This window comes from Sardina pilchardus, chromosome 14 (genome assembly GCF_963854185.1).
Source record: "Sardina pilchardus chromosome 14, fSarPil1.1, whole genome shotgun sequence".
Taxonomy (NCBI): Eukaryota; Metazoa; Chordata; class Actinopteri; order Clupeiformes; family Clupeidae; genus Sardina; species Sardina pilchardus.
In genome coordinates, this window is record NC_085007.1 from 32,444,822 (window position 1) to 32,468,262 (window position 23,441).

A 23,441-nucleotide genomic window follows, 5' to 3' on the forward strand; every position below is an offset into this window, starting at 1 on the left:
GGGGCAACATAAGACCGCCCTAATAAAACACGATAAAACCCGAAGACACCGCGCTGGTGACAAGCGGAGAAAAGAGACATGACGCTCAGCATCTCAGATCGCAGTTGCAGAGTTTTCGAATGTTTCGACATATACTCCGACATTGACGTCCAATTGTCGTAGTGGAGGCTTGTCTCTTTATGGAAAAGGTCCCACCACTCCGACATTTTCTGTTTTCATGGTCGAAGTGGCGGTATTTAACTTTTTTTTCAAACAAACGTGCCATTCCGACATGAGGTCATTAATAGGCTATTAATGTCATAACTATTAGGCTATCATTAGGCTTACTATGCATGGCTGTAGGCAGCTATGAGGCCACTGAGATCTGGACCTCATCGGTTTTGAGAGCTGGAAATACATGTGTTTGCTAAATATCGGTTGTTGTGCATGTTGCGTTCGCGACTCGGGGAAGTGAAAGCAGTTCTGTAAAGACATTGCAAGTTTTCATGGAGATCATCTGCGCCGCGCCGCGCAGCTGTAGCTGATTGTGAAAGCCGATTGGAAATACATAAGTTTAGAGCGAACGTTTCAACTATGTTTGCCATGGTAGACAAAAACACTCAAATAAAACAATAGCCTAAACAATAACTGCATGCGTAATGGACACGGCTCTATATCCTAAATAATTTTCGAGGTTCGCCATTTGGTAATATGACCTATCCTTACTGACAATAATTTAGATTGAGCACAACTAAAGTTGCAGGAAGGCAAAATACAGTCCTAAAACTAGCCTATTCTATATAGCCTGGCCAATATTGTAGATGTGCAAAAGCAGCATTTGCGTGCGTGCTTGCCGGTGAGGTGTAGCCTACAAAAATGAGCATAACATCTGATTATTAAAGTATGGCTATAGGATATAGGCTAGAGAAGAGTTGGTTTATAATTCAAGTGTAGTAAAAAAGTTTGTGCACATCCCCGGTCAAGGTGCAGAACAAGAGTAAATCATAAAAAAATGGAAAAAGGTTCGCACACTTGAAATCCTTCTTTTTTGATTTGGTTTTATTTTCTTTAGCACAAAGGAATGACGTTTCGACCGTGTGGTCTTCTTCAGATTAAAATTCAAGTACGTGCGCTATTTAACCCCTCGAGACCGACTGCAGTCTGCTGACACAGCCAGACGACTCTCCCAACCCATTCATTCGTTTTGGGCGATATAACCCATTCATTCGTTTTGTGCGTATATAGATTCCTGCATGCTGCATTACCGTGACCCTTAGCCTACCTTGTGGATGATTTTTTCTCATTGGAATACAGCAGGACAGGATGCCTTTTATCTAACAAACGCAAAAGCTGAGATTGTTGGAAGGACTAGGCTACTCAACAAACTTGTTTTTCGTTTCTGGGAGATCTCGTTATCGTTTTGGATTGTCGGATTTTTATACTTATTGTTTGGACTTATGGACAATGAACTTTGAGGGGTGGTTGTTAGTGCTTTACAAAGCTTTGTGTTAATAAGTGTCGGTCCTCCTATCCTTCAGCTCACTGCGCGATGCAGTTGCGCATAGTGGCCACAAAGTCATTAACTGTTTACGACACAATACATGATATTTGTGTTTTTCGTTTCTTAGATTTGATGCATGTTTGACATGTAAACAGGCCTTCAGTCCGTTAACTTAAGGTCTTCTTTTGCATGGGGTTGCTCGCATCCGCCCGTAACCTAGGCTATTATGTGCGTAGTGGCTGTATAGGGCCTAGGCTACTCTTGATTATAATAAGAGGCAAATTGTTACAGGACAACTTAAACTGACTTCCCCAATGCTTCCCCGCAGCACATTACATTTTAATAAAGGCTAATATAGGATGAACAAAGTCTATGGACTTGCTATATTAAATCCAGTAGCCTAATAATTAGGCTATGTGCCACGTCCGATTTCGCAAGTGATGTAGTAGGCTACGTTTAAAAATCGACAGCCGTCTGTGAGACTACCCATTTCATGAAGAGCAATTGTCTTGTGTGATCATTCCCCCTCCCCCACACTTGTCTAACCAGTTCACTAGACATTATAGCCTAGCCTACCTATATAGGCTACGGCATTGAGGACGATTGCCTCCCTCCCCCTCTCTCTCGACAGACACTTCCTGACACTAGGGCTCGGGATCATGACATCAAAACTTCGCGGGCACAGCCACATTGGCAGCTTCACTCCTTAGTTTAGGCTACTATGGATTACTATGGATTTACTCCCGCCTTTTAGTGTGTTCCTGTTACTTAGTTTTTGCCTTCTTGGTCGTATGTTGCTGTGTAGTGGGGTGTAACAGTGCAACCCACGATCGCAAGAGGAAAAGAATAAATCGCTACTATATTTCTGCTTCTTGTCTTGTGCATCTGAATGAATGGATATTACGTTCAGTGCGCTACCAAATGGCGGCGATATTCCTAGAATGCAAGGCGTGTGCCCGAGCCCTATTATGTAAATGTAAAAATGTGTGTGTGTGTGTGTGCGCTGAACCACGAATTCACATATTAACTTTTCTTTTCAGCAGACATCGCAATCATAAAAAAATCGCAAAACTTTCATTTTTTTAATAAAATAATGCCTTTTGTCTTAATGGGTTCCGGAGAGGTTCGTGGAGTAGGTTTTGAACCCCGGGCGCTGACGTGTGACAGAGATGCCTCAACCAGTTACGCCACAGTTCGAGTGTCATTACCTTCGCGCTTAGCCAAGAAATATAAAGGATTCAGTCAGTCGAGTTCATTTATTCGCGGCATGCACTTGAAACGCCGATCAAAAGTTCTGACATGTTAAACTGACATGGGCGGCGCCAGGGTGTTGCTTGCTAAAGCAACACCAAGATTTTGATAAGCAACACCAAAGCAACATCAAGTTGACTCGAGTTTTTTTTAATGCGGGTGAATGTCGCGGATGTCTTGGAGATAGCCCCGGACCTCTGTGCCTTAAAACAAAATATGAAAATTAAGACAAGTTGATACATACCTCTCACGTTTCAATGCGTGCACTCACTGGCTCTCACTCACTGGCCAGAGCCAGTGAGTGCACGCATTAACACGTGAGAGGTACAGTATGTATCAGGGTGGTTGACATGACATGGCCTTTTTTTGGTCCAGAGTGTCAAACTGAAGTAAAGAAATGTCTAATCTGCAAATAAATGTGGTTATATTGTTCAGAAAAACCTGCTTTATATGAACATATGGACCATTCATGCCAGTCATATTCCTATTTCTCAAAATTTTCAGCCAAACCAGGAAAAGCTCATATGGCGTGACTGTCCCGAGCCCATTTCATAAAGTTTGATTTTGAATAAAAAAAAATCTAATTAATATATTTTCCCATTACTTAAATACAGTGAATACTAAAGATGTCTACTTGTAAGTCTGTAGTGTTTAAAGTCCAGGCATAATATTTTTGAACAAGCCATAAACAAAAAAATGTTGTCCCAAAAATCAATATCATATGGTGTGACCCTAAATTATGTTTTTTAAATGTGCAATTGTGTGGAGACCTTTAGGGATAGGGGGTCCTTCCTCATTCAGGAAGTATAATAACTTCTCAGAAGGACATTGAAAGTTTACGTGTTGAGTTATCTCTCATATTTCTTTCAATAAATCAAGTATTTCCAGCACTCCTATCTCAGTTCCACTTTTCGCTGTCTTTTGGTGTGACCCATTTTTCAGGAAAATTTCAAAAGTAAATAGTTTTTTGGTCAAAATTACCTTTACATCTATGTTACCATGTTAAAGTGAGCATATGATTTTGGTCCTAGCATGTAGCCTCAAGACTCATTGTTCTGCTAAGTGCATGAAACCTCATATGGAGTGACCCCATATCATATGGTGTGATGGGGTTTTGCTGTCACACCATATGATTTATTTGTCACACTATATGATATAATCTGTATTTTCCTACATAAATAATGTTTTTTTCAAAGATATGTTTAATTAATAGTTTAGTGTTATACATATTTTAACATATTTAACATTGTGTTAACATTTATTATTTAATATGTGGCACCTATTACCCAAGTGCTATACAATATCTGGTAGAATTCTGTTTTACAAAGTTCTGAGTTTTTAACAGTGATCCTTTATGTGATATATTTGTCTTAAACTGTGATTTATTGTTTGTGAAATGCATATATTCACATTTTTGCGTTAACAGATTGTTATTTGGTGTAATTTATCATATGGTGTGACACCATATCATTTGGTGTGACATCAAGAAACATCAAGAAATTATGAAAATAAAAAGGCTTTCGGAGTCTAAATCATACAAATCTGAATGTTACAGATAGGAAATAGGGTCAGCAAACATTGTATGCATTTCATTTCTTTTGTATCAAGATATGTCCAAATTAATATGAAGTTTATTGAAAGATTAGGGACAAATGCCTTACTTTGTGTATTGATGAATAAATATACTGTAAAATATAATACATTTCCACAAGGAAATGCTAGATCTTGATGAGCTAAAGATAGAAGATTATGATACACTGACTCACATAAAAAATATATACCACATTATAGTTTTACACACAATAACTTTCATGTCACACCATATGATAATTTTAGCCACTAACACAAGACATGAGTGAATAAATAGGAATTCCAATACAAATTCTAAAAGATCATAGGCCTACATATTTTGGGAATGGGAGAGTCAGTACAACATAACTAAGTGATTTCCATGCATAATATTTGAATTTTTTTTCAAAAACTTTTTTTCGGCCTAAAACGTCAACCACCCATCAACTCGTCTTAATTAAGCGAATAACATTGTTTAATATGAAAAAACGGTGAAGTGTTCCTTTAAAATGTAGCCTACATCACTTGCGAAATCGGACGTGTCACATAGCCTAATTATTAGGCTACTGGATTTAATATACACCTCCATGTTTTCCCTATAAAAATACAGTTACACGAATAGTCACACGACCAAGTATGGTGAGACAAAATAAAACGTGGTGCATTTCTAAGCAGGTAAAATAACTACATTGTGTGGCGGAATAATATTGGGAGCACTTAGACTCTGCGCAGTAATATCTGAAAAGTGCAAGAGTGAGGAAAAGTGCAAGAGTGAGGATATTACTGCGTATTTTAATAGGGAAAACATGGAGGTGTTTGGTCACTTCTAACTTCATCTCTGTTTCGATCCTAATGAATGCATTGGGCTAGCTAAGTGCCATCAAAGCTGCGCTGCACGCCAGAGCCAGTGAGTGCACGCATTGAAACGTGAGAGGTATGTATCAACTCGTCTTAATTAGGGGAATAACGTAGTTTAATATGAAAAAACGGTGAAGTGTTCCTTTAAAAATCGACAGTCGTCTGTGAGACTATCCATTGTAACAGCATCATGAAGAGCAATTGTCTTGTGCGATCATTTCCCCTCCCCCACACTCGTCTAACCAGTTCACTTAGACATTACCTATATACGGCATTGAGGACGACAGCCTCCCTCCCCCCCTCTCTCTGGACAGACACTTGAGCCTGACACTAATTATGTAAATGTGAAAATGTGTGTGTGAATGCTGAACCACGAATTCACATAGTAACTTAAAATTTAGAAAAAAATGTAGCTCTTTTCAGCAGACATCGCAAACATAAAAAAAATCGCAAAACTGAGAACATCTTTCATTTTTTATATATATATTTATTTGGAGCGAATTATGCCTTTCTTGATGGGATCTGGAGAGGATCACGGAGTGGGAGATGAACCCGGGTCGCCGGCGTACAGGTGCCTCAACCAGTAGCGCCACAGCTACTTCCGCGGGGCGGGCCTAGTTAATACCTAGGCCCTCTACGAATGGGCCATGCCTTACCAGTGCATGGCTTTGAATATTTGAACAGTTGCCAACAAATATGAGGGATTCAGTCAGTCGAGTTTATTTGATATTCGCGGCATGCACTTGAAACGCCGATCAAAAGTTAAACTGACGTTAGTCATTAATTCACCACATGATAAAATGCTGTCGTATAGCTTGACGCACAGTAGCCTACGGTAGTCTATGCTTATCTCTGAATCAGCATGAACATGCATACCTAGATCTATATAAGTTGCTAGAAATGTATTTTGCGGAGCTAGGCCTACTAGTCGATGGTTACAATGAATCACCCTCACTGCCCTATCGCATGTCTGACCATCCATTGTTACAATGTTACAAAATGTGTGATCATCTCTGTGCATGTAGCCTACGGTTATAAGTAGCCTAAAGTGACAAGCGTAAGCATGTATTAAAGAGATTTGTGTTAAATACATTTTATTTTCAGTTGTCAAAAGTGGTGGGGACAAATCTGTGATCACAAAAAGTGCTGGGTATACATGTACCCAGCGCCCCTGGTTAAATTGAACGCATGCCTCCGTTTTAAAATAGCCTATAAACATTTCTAAGTATTCCTTGCATATAAATGTAGCCTAATGTCCATCTTGTCCATCTCTTTCGTCTTCGACAACTATAGCCTATTCACGGAAATGCGGTCTTGTAACCGTAATGAATTAATGAATTAATCTAAGGTTGCCTATCGAGTCTTTCAGGTTGAATTGAAGGCTATTTCCTTCTGATAGGCCTATAGGTGACTTTCTAAAACCATTTTCATTCATTTCAACGATGGTTTATTGAAACGTCGTTTGATTAATTTCGCCAATCATCACCTTCATTTTAATGATAAAATGAGATTAAAGGAGTTGACTATTGACGGATATGCGGTCTTCATCATTAAAGGCAGTTGAAATGCGGGTTGAAACTTTTTGCCACCTGGTGGTTGTTTGGGTACATTGCCTTAGCCTCAAAAGAAATCGAAGAAGTACTACAATCGCACTTTTTCTCTCAGTCTCTCTCAACTGTTGGCTGCCGTCGGCTGCAAATGTAGCATGCCTTCCCTGAAAATGTAATTCCAAATGACCCTCTTTGTTGTTCGACAACTTCTCATTACAAAGCAAACATGCAGGCAATCCTTCCGCATTGGCAAAGAAAGCAAATGATTCGGTCCATTCTGCCTTAAATCCTCTGTTCTCATCGGCTATCTTTCTCTTTTTCCCTTTGAGATCCATGGCCCATGATGACACACCCACCGGTTTGCCACCTGCCTGGCACGGCGCTGCCCTGAATCGTGTGTCGCAGGCTATCAAATCTCCGTTGACAGAAATGTTGAAATTTAATATTTATTATGCACATTTTTACAGCATTGGAAAACATTAAGAATGTTTGTCCTCCTACAGAAACCATATTAAAACAAAAAATATATCCCCCCATTCATTTTCATACATTTTTGAAGACGCTCCAGGGAGCCACCAGGGGGGCGCTAAAGAGCCGCATGCTTTAGGCTTTTTCACTCAAGTACAACACACAACAATAACATAACAAAACAGTAAACAAGAATAAGGGCAGTAAGTGATGTATAAGAATAAAGGAATAAAAACAGTATGTACATTTACAAATAAATAGATGCTATGGGTGGCCTTGTTGTCCCTGTCAAGGTATACCATGGTCGTGGACACCCCAACAGGCACAGGCAAGACGCAGGATGCAATAGTGGGAATAGTGTTGTATCAGTATGAGGTTTAAGATTAAATATATTATGATATATTTAAAATATATTATGTAATATATAATATATTATAATTCATATTGCATGAAGTGTAGTTTCACAGACGCTAATTTACGTTTACTTTTCTAAAAGAACCTCATTACGAGAATTAATACTTGATTGGGTTGTGTATTCATGATATTTTGTGTCAGTGGACATTTTTTAAGTTCCGTAGCTGGTAAATTGTGAATTTGTTGCATTATACCATATCACTGCTAGATGGGAGAATTTCCCCAAAAAAATAACCTAAGAAATCCACAGTGTAGCTTTAAAGCAGAAACTCTCCAAGAACTCACAAGTTCAATGGATGCATGAATTGTGAAGGTGATATGTAACGTGGCCTGCTAAGATGTTTTTGATTGAAATAACTTTTGATCCAATTTATATCACCTCATAATGCTGCAAATTTAATAAATGACCATGTTCAGTTCTTTACAACCTGTAAAATGTCTTTGGAACAGTGCATTTTGAGTTTTTTAATTAAAAAAAAAAAAAATGGGAGGTTTGTTCAATAAAATTTGAATTATGCAGTAACGGTTGATCACTTAAAAATGATACTGACTGTCATTTGCATCCACTATTTAGGAAAATCTGAGAAAAATCTGAAAAAAATTTGGAATACATTGTAGTCACATTAGTGCACTTACCAGAGCAGTGAATGGAATAAGAGCCTGTCCTCTCCAGTGTAAATGTTGGTTTAAAACCAACATCCTGGTGACCATCTGACAGAGAGGTTGCAATTCCATTTCTTTGGGGGGGAAAAGAACCAACAAGAGTATATACTGAAAACAGGATAAGTAGTACTGTGGACTTATGTTAAAGGAACACATTTTTGGTAAATATACTCAATTCCACCCTGAGTTAAACCATTGATTTGAATGTTAGTCTTCTCCAATCCAGTCTATACTTTCTCTATCTTTTCTTTCTCTATGAGCAGAAATATTGTATTGCCAACCAATTAACTATTCAGGTCTTTGATAAGATAAGAATTTAAGCAGTTTATTCTTCAAACTCTGGGCTGCGGATGTGCTTTAGATGTGCCTACTGTACCTGTTAATTGGCCTAGTATACTTGGCTATCGGCAGATTAATTAAAACAGCCAAAAAGAATCAACTGGACAATCAATTGGTCGACCTCTACACAATAGTGTCCTACTTCTATCTGCGCCCACAGAGTGTCTCTCTGGTTATGATATGGTCAAAAATCTATCTCAATCTATTTCTATAATTTTCTTATTTGTCATCTGCCTCAATCAGGAACTCAAAAACACATGAGGACTTAAGCAAGTAGCATTTCATTTTTATTTTAGTTATGCTTAATGTTAGATACTTTTTTTTCGTCTTTGGAAACATAATAGTATTACAGAAGAAATGCTCAGTATAACCATACCGGTAACACTTTATTTGACAGGTTCGTTCATAACACATTCATAACAGCTGTCATGAACTGCATATGAAGCATTCATGACTGTTTCATGAAACATGACTCAACATTCATACCAACCCTTTTATGAATGTGGAAGACAAAACGTCAAAAACTTCCAGTGTCCAGGAGAATTTAGTTTTGTGTTTGTTTGTTTTATGATAGTAACCTCTGAAGAATGCATAATTGTCTACACCAATGAAACTATTGATATATAAAACAGGAATGTCCAACCATTCAGAGGTCCACAGGTCAGTAGTTCACTTCCCAGTATGATGAATACTTCACAACTAGTAAAGTGACATTTGAAGTAGACTTCATAAAATATTCATGAGATGTTTACAAATGCTGAAGAGGATTCATAATACCCTGTATATGGATTACTAGATTGTTGGACTTTTATTTTGACAAGTTTTTGTTGTTTTGTCTTCCACATTCATGAAAGTGTTGGTATAAATGTTGAGTCATGTTTCATGAATCAGTCATGAATGCTTCATGTGTAGTTCATGACAGCTGTTATGAATGTGTTATGAATTAACTCATCAAGTAAAGTGTTACCACAATACCTAATGGTAAAATACTGCTGGCATAGCATGAATCCATTTTTGAGAAGATCTGAATTACAGGGCTGATCCGCAAATATGGTTTAGCTTTTGTTAACATTGCAAGATATAGCATTTGACCTTGATGGAGGCTTACGCTCACCAGGTTCTCTACTAGTTTGTAACTGTGAAAATGCTGATGACTTTCAAGGGGTTAAATACTTGTGCAAGCCATTGTATGAATAGTTCAATGAATTCATTTTCTAATTTGAAGTTTTGTTGTTATGTAAAAGAATACTTTTTAGCTCAATTATGGTTTATACTTTCTCAGGGCCCTTGCACTGAACTGTGATGCTCCATTAAATGATAAAGATGGTGCGGAGTCTCGTAACTGGCGTGCAGGAAAGCCAGTCCGAGTAGTGCGTAGCTCCAAAGGCCGACGAATCAGCAAGTATGCCCCTGAAGAAGGAAATCGTTTCGATGGGATCTACAAGGTGAGTAAGACTTTAATGTCACATGGTATCATGTATAGCTACACTGATCACTTTCCCACCCATTTATCATCCCATAAATAAAAATGATTATTCTTTGGTGTAACGATACAAATGTATCTGCTTATCTAACCCACCTCTAATTTATAAAGATAATTAGTATAACCCTTTTGAACAATGTGCCTGACATCTGATCACAAAATTACGCCGTCAAGATGGTGATGTTGGACTGGCCACACCCGAAACACATAAATCATCCGTTTCTGATTGTTGAAATGGTGCCCTATACAATTCATACATGAGTAACCTCCTCTATAATATCCTCCAACATATAGGAGTATAATCTGTGTATCATTTGTTCTTGAACTTTTTATATCTGATTCCAAAACCAGAATAAAAGATTTATAATTCACATTCAGCACCCAGGAGAATTCTGTCTAAGTGTGCTGCATGCAGATGATGCAGAGCCCAGATTGGAGAGTAAACTAGAAAACGTAATTTCGAGGAAATTACCAGTGCATGCAAAAGCAAGACATAAGATAAAATGTGAAACAATCAAACAAACTTTAATTTACAAACAGTTGTGGACAGGAAGGTGCAGGACAGGACAAGGCAGTGTGTTGTATGTATGTGGCTTAAGGGGCTGTGTGTGCAGAGGTGGAAATGTCCAACCAACCAGCTGATTCTAATTAGTACAACTCTTCAGCCAGGCAGAGCAGCTAATTGGTGATATCACCTGTGTTAAGTGCACAGATAGAACCAATACGTGATTGGACTTTTACTCTCTGAAGCTGGACTTTTCCACCTCTGAGTGTGCGTGCGTGTGTGTGTGTGTGTGAGTGGATGTAAGTGGATGTAAGGAGTGTGGCTTTCTATGATGCAGTGAAATGGGGTAGTTAGGTTAAGGTGAGAATGATGTGGAGTGCATGGAGAAGTGTGGTATATATGAAGTGCTGCAGTCAGGTGTGTGTGTGTGTGTGTGTGTGTGTGTGTGTGTGTGTGTGTGTGTGTGGATGAGTGAATGGGTAGACAGAGAGAGCTGAGCAGAGACCATAATGCAGGTTCAATTTAACTGGCTGTCAATTAAACTTGATAGGGCCTTGAGCAGTTGGCTCTTGATACAGGTGCAAATCAGCTTAATCAGCATGTGATGTCACAGCAGGGCAGTGCGATAGACCTCTGAAGTTCGCCTACAAAAAAGCTTGCCATAGGCAGTTGGCTTCAATTAACTCCTGGATCTCCTTATATGGGTTTGTATCCTTTTTAGGCGAACTTCAGAGGTCTATGAAAAGTCAATGGGGAAATATATTTTGCTAATATCTCAAAAAGTATCAAGTTTACAGAACTGAAATATACAAAGACTTAGTCTTATTTTCAAGACCTACGTAATAAAGTTTGAACCAAGTTTCTATGTTAAACGGTTGAAGCTGAATTTGACCTGGTTAGGAGAATAATAAGAAGAAGATGCCTAGGGAGAACAGAACAGTGCATTTGCATGCACTGCAATGATGTCCTCTGATACCCCTTTTCCACCGACGCGGTTCTGGTGCTGGTTCGGAGCCAGTGCCAAGTCTGGAACCGGTTCTTTGCTTTTCCACACAAAATAGCCTGGCTCTGGGCCAGGAAAACTGGTTCCAACTCAGCACCAACTTTGAGCTGGACCAGAGATAAGAACCAGTTACGTCAGGTGTTGTGAGTGGGATTGCAGCAAATCAGAAGCTTGCGTTGTCCACAGAGGCGGGAGTAACAAAAAAAATCTGAAAACAATGGCGGCTAGACTTGTTCAAAAAAACCTTTTTTTGTTATTTTTAAGCCAATTGCTGTGATTCCCATTCTCCAAGCTGTGTAATGATCAGATATGGTAAAAAATTTTATTTTCGACCATGGGAAGGCCTGCCTCATGAGCCATGAAGTTTTTATGTTGATTTATGTGAAAAAGGCTGGAAATTTTGGATATTGGTGTTCTATTTTACATTATACCTTGACTAGAATGAACCTTAGAGCATTATATGTGGTACCACATGAAAGCTGATAAAATTTCCTTTAATATGATACCCAATACATTAACAATCTAGACTACTATGGCTGTCTTAGAAACGAAAATATGTATATTTTAGGGAATTTCAGAGGTGTCAGGTCAGACAATACACCATTGTACCTCAGACATGTTTACTGATTCAGCCAAATATAGTGGCAAATAGAAGTTTGAAAGAAAATATATTTTATAACATTGGAACATTGCAAATTACTAAGTCAGTTGGAACACAATATCAGGGTTACTATGAACATCAAACTAGATAGATAGATAGAGATACTTTATTAATTCCGAAGGAAATTAAGGACTAATAAACTATACTTACACAACATTATACGTTACATAATCACTTATGGCTTTGTGGCTTTCTTGAAGCTGTCAAATTTCCTCCTATGAAACTCTACAACTTGAAGGAGACAACTTCTCTGTTGTGGATCTGTAGTTATCCGAGTGGCAAAGTCAGACATGAGTTTAACACCTTGTTCAGCTACATCGTTGTTCACCTTTACAGACCTCACAAACTTTTCAGCCACTTTGTACCCATCATGTTCTTTCCATGTTTACACTGGTTGAGTTATCCAGTCAATTTCAATCCCAAGACCATCAAACAGGAAGTACGATTCTGGCCCTACCAAATCTGTAAGTGTTGTAGATACTTGGAAACACTGGTTTACCCTTTCTGTAGCTTTATGGATTCTCTGTTTCTGAGAGTTTCACAGCAATCTCTTCTTTCACAGATTAAGTCATGCTGGGGTCAAGCTGAACAATGTAAATGGATAGTGATAGAAATGTTAATGTTTTCTTAGCAGCTTGGATACAACAAGCAAACCGTTGTGAAACTCAAGAGAATAAATACATTTCTATCACTGTTTTACACTAGCCACTGGATAACATCCACAGCTGCTGCAGATGCTCCTATTCATGACCTCCCATCCTTGAAAGACATCATGTGGTACCAACAGTTTGACTCTGAGCTTGCTACAGCTGTAATGAGGAAAGCACAGAATCATCAATGGTAGTTGACACAGGAACTGGTTCCATTTACATTGTTCAGCTCACACCCCAGCTTGACTAAATCTGTGAAAGAAGAGATTACTTTAAAACTCTCAGAAACGGAGAAACCAGAAAGTTACAGAGAGGGTAAACCAGTGTTTCCATGCATTGATACATCTACAACACTTACAGATTTCCTGTTTGATGGTTTTGGGATTGAAATTGACTGGATAACTCAACCAGTGTAAACATGGAAAGAACATGATGGGTACAAAGTGGGTGAAAAGTTTGTGAGGTCTGTAAAGGTGACTAACGATGTAGCTGAACAAGGTGTTAAACTCATGTCTGACTTTGCCACTCAGATAACTACAGATCCACAACAGAGAAGTTGCCTCCTTCAGGTTGTGGAGTAGCCTGACCAGCCAGACCCACATCAAGATGTAGGGTCTGGGAACTCACCGTAAGCAGGGCTCAATCGGAGGGGTGGGATAAACAGTTGTCTTTCAAATTCCCTCTCCGCAATAGGATAACACTAAACGAATCATCGTCTTGTTTTCAAGTAGCAGGATGCATAACCTTCCCTCTCCACGCAATAAGACAACGCTAAACGAATCATCTTCTTGTTTTCAAATAGCAGGATGCGTTACCGTCGCAACTTCTGGTCGCATGTCAGTCACCATTATGTTAAGCGCGCCCACCGACTCTACACACGCTGTGATGGGCCCGTCCGTTTCTCGGTTTCTCAGCTCCTAAGCTCAATGGAGCGTAGCTGCCCCGCCAGCCAAAATACATTTGCTGCCGCTAGGGGCGTCTAGATTTCTAGGCTAGTTGTGGAGTATCATAGGAGGAAATTTGACAGCTTCAAGAAAGCCACATTGAATAAGTGATTATGTAACGTATAATGTTGTGTAAGTATAGTTTATTAGTCCTTAATTTCCTTCGGAATTAATAAAGTATCTCTATCTATCTATCTAGTTTGATGCTCATAGTAACCCTGATATTGTGTTCCAACTGATTTAGTAATTTGCAATGTTCCAATGTTATAAAATATATTTTCTTTCAAACTTCTATTTGCCACTATATTTGGTTGAATCAGTAAACATGTCTGAGGTACAATGGTGTATTATCTGACCTGACACCTCTGAAATTCCCTAAAATGTACATATTTTCGTTTCTAAGACAGCCATAGTAGTCTAGATTGTTAATGTATTGGGTATCATATTAAAGGAAATTTTATCAGCTTTCATGTGGTACCACATATAATGCTCTAAGGTTACTTCCAGTCAAGTTATAATGTAAAATAGAACACCAACATCCAAAATTTCCAGCGTTTTTCACATAAATCAACATAAAAACTTCATGGCTCATGAGGCAGGCCTTCCCATGGTCGAAAATCAAAATTTTTACCATATCTGGTCATTACACAGCTTGGAGAATGGGAATCACAGCAATTGGCTTGAAAATAACAAAAAAAGGGTTTTTTTGAACAGGTCTAATGGCGGCAGCTTCAACTGGAAATATTCAATGTGAATAAAGGTTTCTTGACCACTTTTAATGGCTAATTTTGATACGGTTTATTGTTTATATGCGACACAAATGTGTCCCGGACACACAGATCATTGCAGGTTGCTGTAAGCTCCCGAACGGTTAAGTTAGCTTGTTAGCTTGTTGACCAAAACATAGCAACCTAGCATGCTGATATAACTACTATGGTGTTTCTGGTCAGGCTAACGTTAGCAGCAAAAAAAGCAGCGTAGCATGGTCATAACCATAACAACGGGTGCTAATCAAGTGCTAATGTTGGCTAACATGCTTTTCTAGCGACTGCAATAAATACACATGCAACATAGGGCACGTCCGGTTTTATTCCACAAATGGATACAGTGATACAGTTGAACTCTCTCGACATTTGAGCTTTTTGTGCTCAAAGTTAATCGTAATACGTTTTTCCACCACATCTCCATTTCTGCTGGTTGTTTTGGGATACAAAAGCACCGAACTGGCACTACCACCATCCCGGAACCAGCACCTGGTTCGTGGCGGTGGAAAGGGGGTATGACACTACCTATTCACCAACACTGGAGTAGATTACTTTGGTCCATTTGAAATGAAACAAGGAAGAACACTGGTGAAGCTGCATGGTTATTCACATTGAAGTTGCTAGCTCTTTCAAAACTGGAAGTACCTTCATTCAGAGTTGCGCTCAAATTTCTGGCGAACGTTAGTAGGGATCATTGAACAGTTAAATTTGAACGATTTGGTGCTAACATTCCATTCTAAACCGTAACATTCCATTCTAACCGTATTTTTCCCCTTTCAGTAGGCCTATGAATTATTATTTTCAGGATAATAAACTGTGGTCCTTGTCTTGCTTTTCCGTAGTTCGAGCAACTCTGATTGACTGACTGCAATAACCAATCCATCAGTCCTTTGTGGGTCATTCCACGCCAAATCAACCAGAGCCCACGCACTTGCGTCTCAAAAAAATCTGAAAAAAATACCATGTGTGCCTATGTTACCCAGGAGACACTCTGTAAAATGTTTTTGTGCTAAGATCAATACTTTTCAAGTAACAGCCAGTTTTACAGGGGGAGGGGGGTGTCAAATTTGTTCTGCCTCTTTTTTTTGTCAAAGTTCACAAGCTCATTGCTCAAGAACTAGAATCCGTAGGAGGCTCAAATTTTGCAGGCTGGTGCATAAATAGGAATACTATGCAGTAAAATCATTACGAGTAGTCTGGATGATCCTGCATGGTCATAGCAGTCCCTCAAAGTTGATCAACATTTTATTGGAGTTTTTGGCTGTGTTCTGTTTAGGCCTCCAGAAGACACATTTTTACTCAACATAGACTCTTGGGTTTTTTTTCTTATTGAGATAAGTAGAAACACTCTCCGAAAAAGCAATGAAGAGAAAAGAAAATCCATCAGGGACTGAACAGCAGACCTCACAAGTTTGAAAAATAAATGTGGATCTCATATTCAGAGCACCCTAACACCTTGTGGGAATATACAAAGATTTTTTTTATATTTTTTTCTATAATCTGCATTACCTCTTCTTTTTAAAAACACCAATTTGACTTGTCTTATGCAAATCTTTCTTTTTCATTTCCCACCCTGAACAAGGGCAAAATGCACCATAGAGATCTATTGAGAGATTTGTTTTGTATAGAGTAACCACTAGGTGCCACTGAAATCACTGAATCACTGAAATTGCCGGGTGGGGACAAAACATATTGATCTCAATGGTGCATTTTGTCCATGTTTAGGGTGGAAAATGAAAAAGAAAGATTCGCATAAGACAAGTCAAATTGGTGTTTTTAAAAAGAAGAGGTAATGCAGATTAACGAAATAAATATTAAAAAAATCTTTGTATATTCCCACAAGGTGTTAGGGTGCTCTGAATATGAGATCCAAAATTATTTTTCAAACTTGTGAGGTCTGCTGTTCAGTCCCTGATGGATTTTCTTTTCTCTTCATTGCTTTTTCGGAGAGTGTTTCTACTGATCTCAATAAGAGAAAAAAAATCAAGAGCCTATGTTGAGTAAAAATATGTCTTCTGTAAGCCTAAACAGAGCCCAGCCAAGAACTCCAATAAAATTTTGATCAACTTTGAGGGACTGCTATGACCATGTAGGATCATCCAGACTACTCATGGTGATTTTACTCATACTATTCCTATTTATGCACCAGCCTGCAAAATTTGAGCCTCCTACACATTCTAGTTCTTGAGCAATGAGCTTGTGAACTTTGACAAAAAAAAGAGGTAGAACAAATTTGACACCCCCCTCCCCCTGTAAAACTGGCTGTTACTTGAAAAGTATTGATCTTAGCACAAAAACATTTTACAGAGTGTCTCCTGGGTAACATAGGCACACATGGTATTTTTTTCAGATTTTTTTGAGACGCAAGTGCGTGGGCTCTGGTTGATTTGGCGTGGAATGACCCTTGTGCCTAATAGTGTGTTCATGGAGCTCGGAACCTCGGAGGACCCGCCTTTAAAAAGTCCCGACCTCCGAAAAAAGTGTGTTCATGAGATCAGTTCGGAAAATAAATACAGGAAAAAGCATAAATACGTTATTAGTTACAACTGCTAAGTACGGTTGAGCAAGAAGGAAAATGTCTTGGGCGATTGTTTCTATCTGTGTTGTTAATTTAGTGACAAATTACCTTGCCTATTCCGAAAATATCCGGAAATGTTATTAAAATGTTGTTAACACGTTGCTAGCTGCAGCAGCGACATTTCCGGAAAGGTACTGACTCGATTAAATTCATTCTGGACTCTCTATCCGACCACATAAAGACGTGGGAATACTTCGGTTTGGCTTTAGGGACCCTCTACTCACTACCACGTAAGTGTAGTGTTGGTTGGAACAGTAGAAGAGGTATAAAAATAGCGTTTTGTAGCGGCGAAAGGACTTGCCCCGGTCACTTCCAGGCTAACGAGTTTTGGCTAAAAACGGTGAACTCGAACTTTCTCAAAATACATCCGAATGACATGATTTTGGTGTCAACTCAACGTATGTACTCCCAATAGTCCGAAAAATTGATCTAAAGTGCATTTCACTCCGGATTATCCCTTTAAAGGATCTGATACAGTAGGCTATGTGGCCCGCGAGAGCTTAAAAGGTCTGATACGGTTTTTGCGTATAGGCAATAATAGACTGCAATACAATGCACGCGTGTGAGACTGACAGGGAGACCACGTCAACCACCTTCCATGATCAGTGCAACTGGCTACATCAGATGTGGTAGCAACGCGTAGGCTACGTGTGAAAACAAAATGGAGTAGCCTAGCCTATTCTAAACTATTTTAGCAAACGGAGCGCCTAAATTACGCGCTCGGTTTAGCCTGCCTGTGAAACACATAATAGTTTGAAGTGCGTGTGCTTCTTTGAGAGGGGAATCGATGGAAGTTACTTTGATTTCAATTGGTAGTTGCAAACTGCGTGATACATTTACGTCTACGTTCAAAAAGCATGTATAGCCTAATTGTGTGTAGTCCTATTATCCAAAAAATCCAACTCCAAGTAAATGCGAATTGAGCGAGTGATTGTTTGGCCAAAAGCGAAAGTAGCCTAAGCCTATCTTCCGACCGAGAAGAGGTGCATTCAGATCAGGCAAGCAGAGGTAGGCTTAAAGTTTGTGTTAATCGCTGTTGCTTTGCATTTTCATTTCGCAGAATCCACACAACACTTTTCAACTTTAAAACTTCAAAGAAAGAGTCCACCGGGACCGTTCGCTTCTATGTGTATGGGACGTTGTAGTGACTATGGATGGACTTTTTGACATGTCAGTTAGCCTACTCGTTTGCATCACTGGCTAGATGTCAAACTGAATTTCGTTACTGGTATTTCACTTGTGCACTGACAGTACAGTTGAATATACTCGAATCTAAAAACTCAGATATATGAAAAAAAAATGGCATGACCTCTTCCTGACTGACCAGTGACCCTCATTGAAAGTCAAACTGGAACTGACAGTGTTTTTTGTTTTGTTTTTACAAAACACAACAACCAAAAAAAAACATGTTGGAATGGAATCAATGCATTTCGTTTTTAATAGTCTGCATCAGTCTATGCTAGAAGCAAGTAGAATGGAGAAAAACATGAAATATTGAAATATCGCAAGTTATATCGTTATCGCAGTACTCAATAGTGTTATCGCATATCGCATGTTTTCCTAATATCGTGCAGCCCTAATCAGAAGCAATGTAAGGCGGGTCTTGACGTTGAGCGCCGAGTCCCACACAGAGAGCTGAAGTCACGCCCCTTCCGTTAGCCACCATGGGACCAAGGGGGCAGGCATATTCCCGGAAATAGAAACAGGAATTGAGCTGGTGATCAACGCTCTGCTAACTCCCATGGACGGCCATAGATTGCAGATTATTTCGCGATCTCATAACTTCATGTAACATGTGCCCTGTGTCGCCCTTATAGTTTCTGTGTATTCTATATAGGGTATCGAAGGCAAAACTAATTCACTTCTTCCCCGTATATAACGTTGGTTTCCCGTAAGGAAGTATAGTTAGCATGTCGGTTGGAGGGAAGCTAACGTTCGACAGGAGATTCCCTGTAATGTTTGGATAAGAAGCTCAGTCCAGCCTGCACGAAAACCATGACTGAAAGTCATTCGCAAGATCAGTGAAAAAGCGTGTAGCCTACGGTAGCCTGCTGTTTGATAGGGTAAAGCATTACCTAGAGGCAAGTAAACATAATAATAATATTAAAAACGAACGTTAATAATGGATTGACAGTTGTTCGGAAAATCCCATCTATCAGACGAGTTACAGCAATGTACAGGATGGCTAACGTCACAAAATGAGTACGAGTCTGTGCAGTACGATGGAAAGTAAACAGATTTTTGTTTCAGCCCCCTCCCATTGAGAACGGAGTCTGTTTGTCCATTTATTTTAGGTCTATTATATGCATGGGACCTATTTTTGGATTTTTTTTTAATGGCAGTCAATGGAGAAAGATAAATTATTTTCTGGTCCCGATTGTCTTGTACCTTGAATTACCCATATGATGTTTGTCAATTTTAATGACAATTTTTCATGTAAAGACATTTGAAAAGTATGTCTTAACTAGTGAATTACAACATTGTGAATGATCGTATTTCCAACGACTACAAACACATCAGCCGCGTTAGTGATGTTAGACCAGGGATTCCCAAACTGTGGTGTGCACACCCCCGGAGCTGCTTCTAGGAGGTGCGCGAGATGAAAAGGGCAATGGCGGACAGGTGTTAAAAAAATCAACTTTTGATTCATGAATAAATATATAATTTCGAATCAGGTCATAATGATATGGAAACGTGAAATTAAATATAATTTATAAACTCTAGTCTGTAGGTGTTCATCAAAAAGGGCGGCTTATTAAATGACGCCTGGAATAGAATGCGTCAATTTTGAATGTGTCGGATGGTGGGTTGTCCGTGGGGAAAAAGTTTTGGAACCGCTGCACTAACTCAAGACTCATCGTGGATATAGCCTAACATTTTTTTTTTTTTTAAACAACAAAAACAGAAAGGAGGGAGGCAGCAAAGCTAGGAGTTATTTCAGGTGGGTAAGAACAAGGCAATGTGACAAACTAAAAGGTTATTTTAGCCAAACAATAATACAGTCTTGACAGGCGTTGTTGTAGGCCTATTATAAGATATTGTATGTGGATGTTGTTAGCCTACTATGCAGGCTACTTTTTAGCTAACCAATGCACAAACCTAACCTGGAACCGGACAAGTATTGTCAACGCTCGTTGCGGGGGGCGGGGGCGGTGGCGGTGGCAATACAATGCGTTACGTTTGTATCGGTTTATTATGTGTCGGATGGTGGGGGTGCGCGAGTCAAGTCAGAATGTAGGCAGGGGTGCGCGGGGAAAAAAGTTTGGGAACCGCTGCGTTAGACCAATTCACAGCCTCGGGCGCCAGCAACAGGTCTTATTTGAGCATCCCCCTTGCCGATGAAAATATCATCAGTCAGAGGATTAAACACATCAGATAAGTTGTATTTCATTCATAGACTGTACACTACTGTTAAGTGACTTAGCTGGCAGCAAGACGTAACCGTTAACTATCTTAATAGCTAGCATAACTTTTAAAGTCTAACGAACAACAGAACTTTATTAATGTGAAGAATTATCTTTTAAATTCCCACACATCATATGTGAAATGCACGGTCCAACTGGAACGGGACCAAAAAATAATTGTTATCTCTCCATTGACTCCCGTTCATAAAAAATCGTGAAATAGGTCCCATAGACCGGAAGTAGAAGGGCGTGACTTCGGCTCTCTATTTAAAACGTTCTCCTGCTTGCTAGATTTTGTTCACTGTTTTTTTTTTTTTTTTTTTAAGTATATTTTTTGGCCTTTTTGCCTTTATTAGTATAGGACAGTGAAGAGGTAGACAGGAAACAAGTGGGAGAGAGAGAGATGGGGCGGGATCGGGATATGACCGCAGGCCGGATTCGAACCTAGGTCCCCGTGGGCACTCGGACCCGTAAATGGTACGGACGCTGTAGCCTGCTGTGCCACAGCGCCCCCCGATTTTGTTCACTGTTGATTCTCTGTTTCACGATGGCGGAAAAATGACTCATGCGGAAGTTGTGTGTCCTGAGGTGTCCGACTTGACGTCACTATCATATTCTCCAACCACGACGGCCTCCATTGCAACAACACAAGGTGAATTTCACTGTTGTTACAAATAGGCAAGGTCATTTGTCACTAAATTAACAACACAGATAGAAACACTCGCTCGAGAGATTTTCCTTCTTGCTCAACCCTCGTAAACAACGTATTTATGCGTTTCAGAGGTCGGGACATTTTAAAATCGGGTCCTCCAAGTTTACGAGCGTGGCCATATATCAATGTTCCTGTTCTTCAAAAGGAATTAGCGAAAAGACTAAACATTAATTTTATGTATTTCCATGTCAAATGTCCTGCAAATTGACAGCATAGGCCTATGCTAGAATACCCAACCTGTAACAAGTATTAGTATCGCTAATACTAATTTGTGCGATTACTTGTGAATAACGTTAGGCTAACTGACTTTGTGAGAGCCAGTCCATCCTAGCTCGAGCCAGCCAGGGCAAAGCCTCCTAATCGACAGCCAGTGATCCTAATCGACAGACAGGCTTGCTGCAGGCCATGATGGACGCCCTCTGTTCCGTGCTGTATTACGGCTCCGTAATCACATACATCAAATTCACATACCAGATCTTCAGAATCCTCAATCGCCATATCAGTTTAGTAGTTATCAGCTTAGACCACGAGCCTAGCCTGTTAGCTTAGCTTCAAACAAAGATGGCGGCTATATATTTTAGTTTCTGCAAGTGAAGTCCCACCTACTAATCTCTAATAGGTCTGTAGCATGAGTGAGTTGTACAAGTGAGGCCCCCCCCTGGACTTCCTGCTTAATTGTAAGCAGGAAGTCCAGCATTGAAATCCGTATTTCTCCCGCATCAGTGCAAACTGATGGAGTGATGCACGACCATTCAAAAACATGACTGGTTTTCTAAAGTGTCCCTTTAAAGGTAAGGTAGGTAAGGTAAGGTAATTTTATTTATATAGCGCATTTAACGTGCACTGAGTGCAACCCAAAGCGCTTTACAGAACACAGAGACAGTGCCGAAACGGAGTGGTGTAGTGGCCAGCATACCCATGACAACACAACAAACAAATTCACAAAATAACGATACACAAGATGCCGGACGGAGTGGCGTAATCGCCAGCGTACCCGTGACACCAAAACATACAAGACAGACAAACAAATAAACAAATGTCAAATAAATAATAAAACAAACAAAAAACAGAAAAGTCCACGTCAACTTAGTCCAATCGACTGCACTCAAGTCAGACGGCTGAGAGAAGTCCCAGGGCAATGAAGACACACAGCTAGCCTAGCTATCAGACTAACCGAAGACGGCGCTAGGCAGGCCGTCTGGAGAGCACCAGAAGCAGTAGCAGCAGAAGCACCGAGCAGTCTGAAGCAGTGAGCGACCCTGCAGATCAGCAATTCGGTGGACCCCCGACAGCAACAGTTTGTCTCTGACTTCCATCGTTAGCACTGCTGCAGAGCATGGCAGCTCGCAGGCCAGCAGCAGCTCAGCAGTCGCGGCAGCAGCATCGCCCACAGTTGGTAGCCAGGTCGCCCGCGGTTGGTAGCCAGGTCGCCCGCGGTTGGTAGCCAGGTCGCCCGCAGTTGGTAGCTAGGTCCTCAGCTGTCCTGACCAGACGGTGAAGTGCAGTGCTTCATGGATGGAGGATGTGAGCTAAGCCCTCGCCAGCGGTCTTCAACCCAGTGGACATACTCACTGTGGCATCAGCCAACTTGAAGTAGCAAAATAAAGATTAAGAAAAGCACAAGACTATCGAAAATAGCGTAAATAAAGAGTGAAAACATTAATCTAAACAAATAAATACAAAAAATGAACAGAATAAAACATAAAATTACGAAAATTACATAAAAACAAACAAAAACATGATGCCAGAAGGAGCGGCGTGTCTTGCCAGCGTCCCCGTAACCTAGCAACTCCAACTCCAGCCATCTCAACAATGGTCTTCTCCAACCTTCTGGTAGGCGAAACCAGCAGCCACAGGGTTTCCTTCGTCCACCAGGCAATATCCCTATTTATTTTGGGCTGCTGTTGGTCAAGAGGAGGACAAGGCCTAAGAATTGTTTTTTTTATGTGTGGATATAAATTAAGATGCAACAATAAAGACATCTGAAATCATGTGAGGAGTGGGCACCCTATATACTGTAAAGGTGCCTGTGCTTGAGGCAGCTGGGGAATTCACCTCTGGACCAAGTCTCCCCATTGGAGCTGGGAAGCAGGGAAATGTCACACAACTAGTGCAATTAGTAGGTTAGAGTCAGTCACACTACGA

At 40.0% G+C, this 23,441-nt stretch overlaps 1 protein-coding gene across 2 annotated transcripts in view; it reads left to right on the forward strand.

Moving 5' to 3' along the window:
• The window catches only part of LOC134100679 (E3 ubiquitin-protein ligase UHRF2-like), a 181,531-nt gene that overhangs the window by 137,512 nt on the left and 20,578 nt on the right, over window positions 1-23,441 (forward strand). For both annotated transcript variants that reach the window (XR_009941297.1, XM_062554050.1), the window contains exon 11: window positions 9,875-10,037. Coding sequence is in view for 1 of the 2 variants with exons in the window: in XM_062554050.1 (XP_062410034.1) it covers window positions 9,875-10,037 (163 nt within the window). In the remaining variant the exon portion in view is untranslated. The remainder of the gene's footprint in view (window positions 1-9,874; window positions 10,038-23,441) is intronic.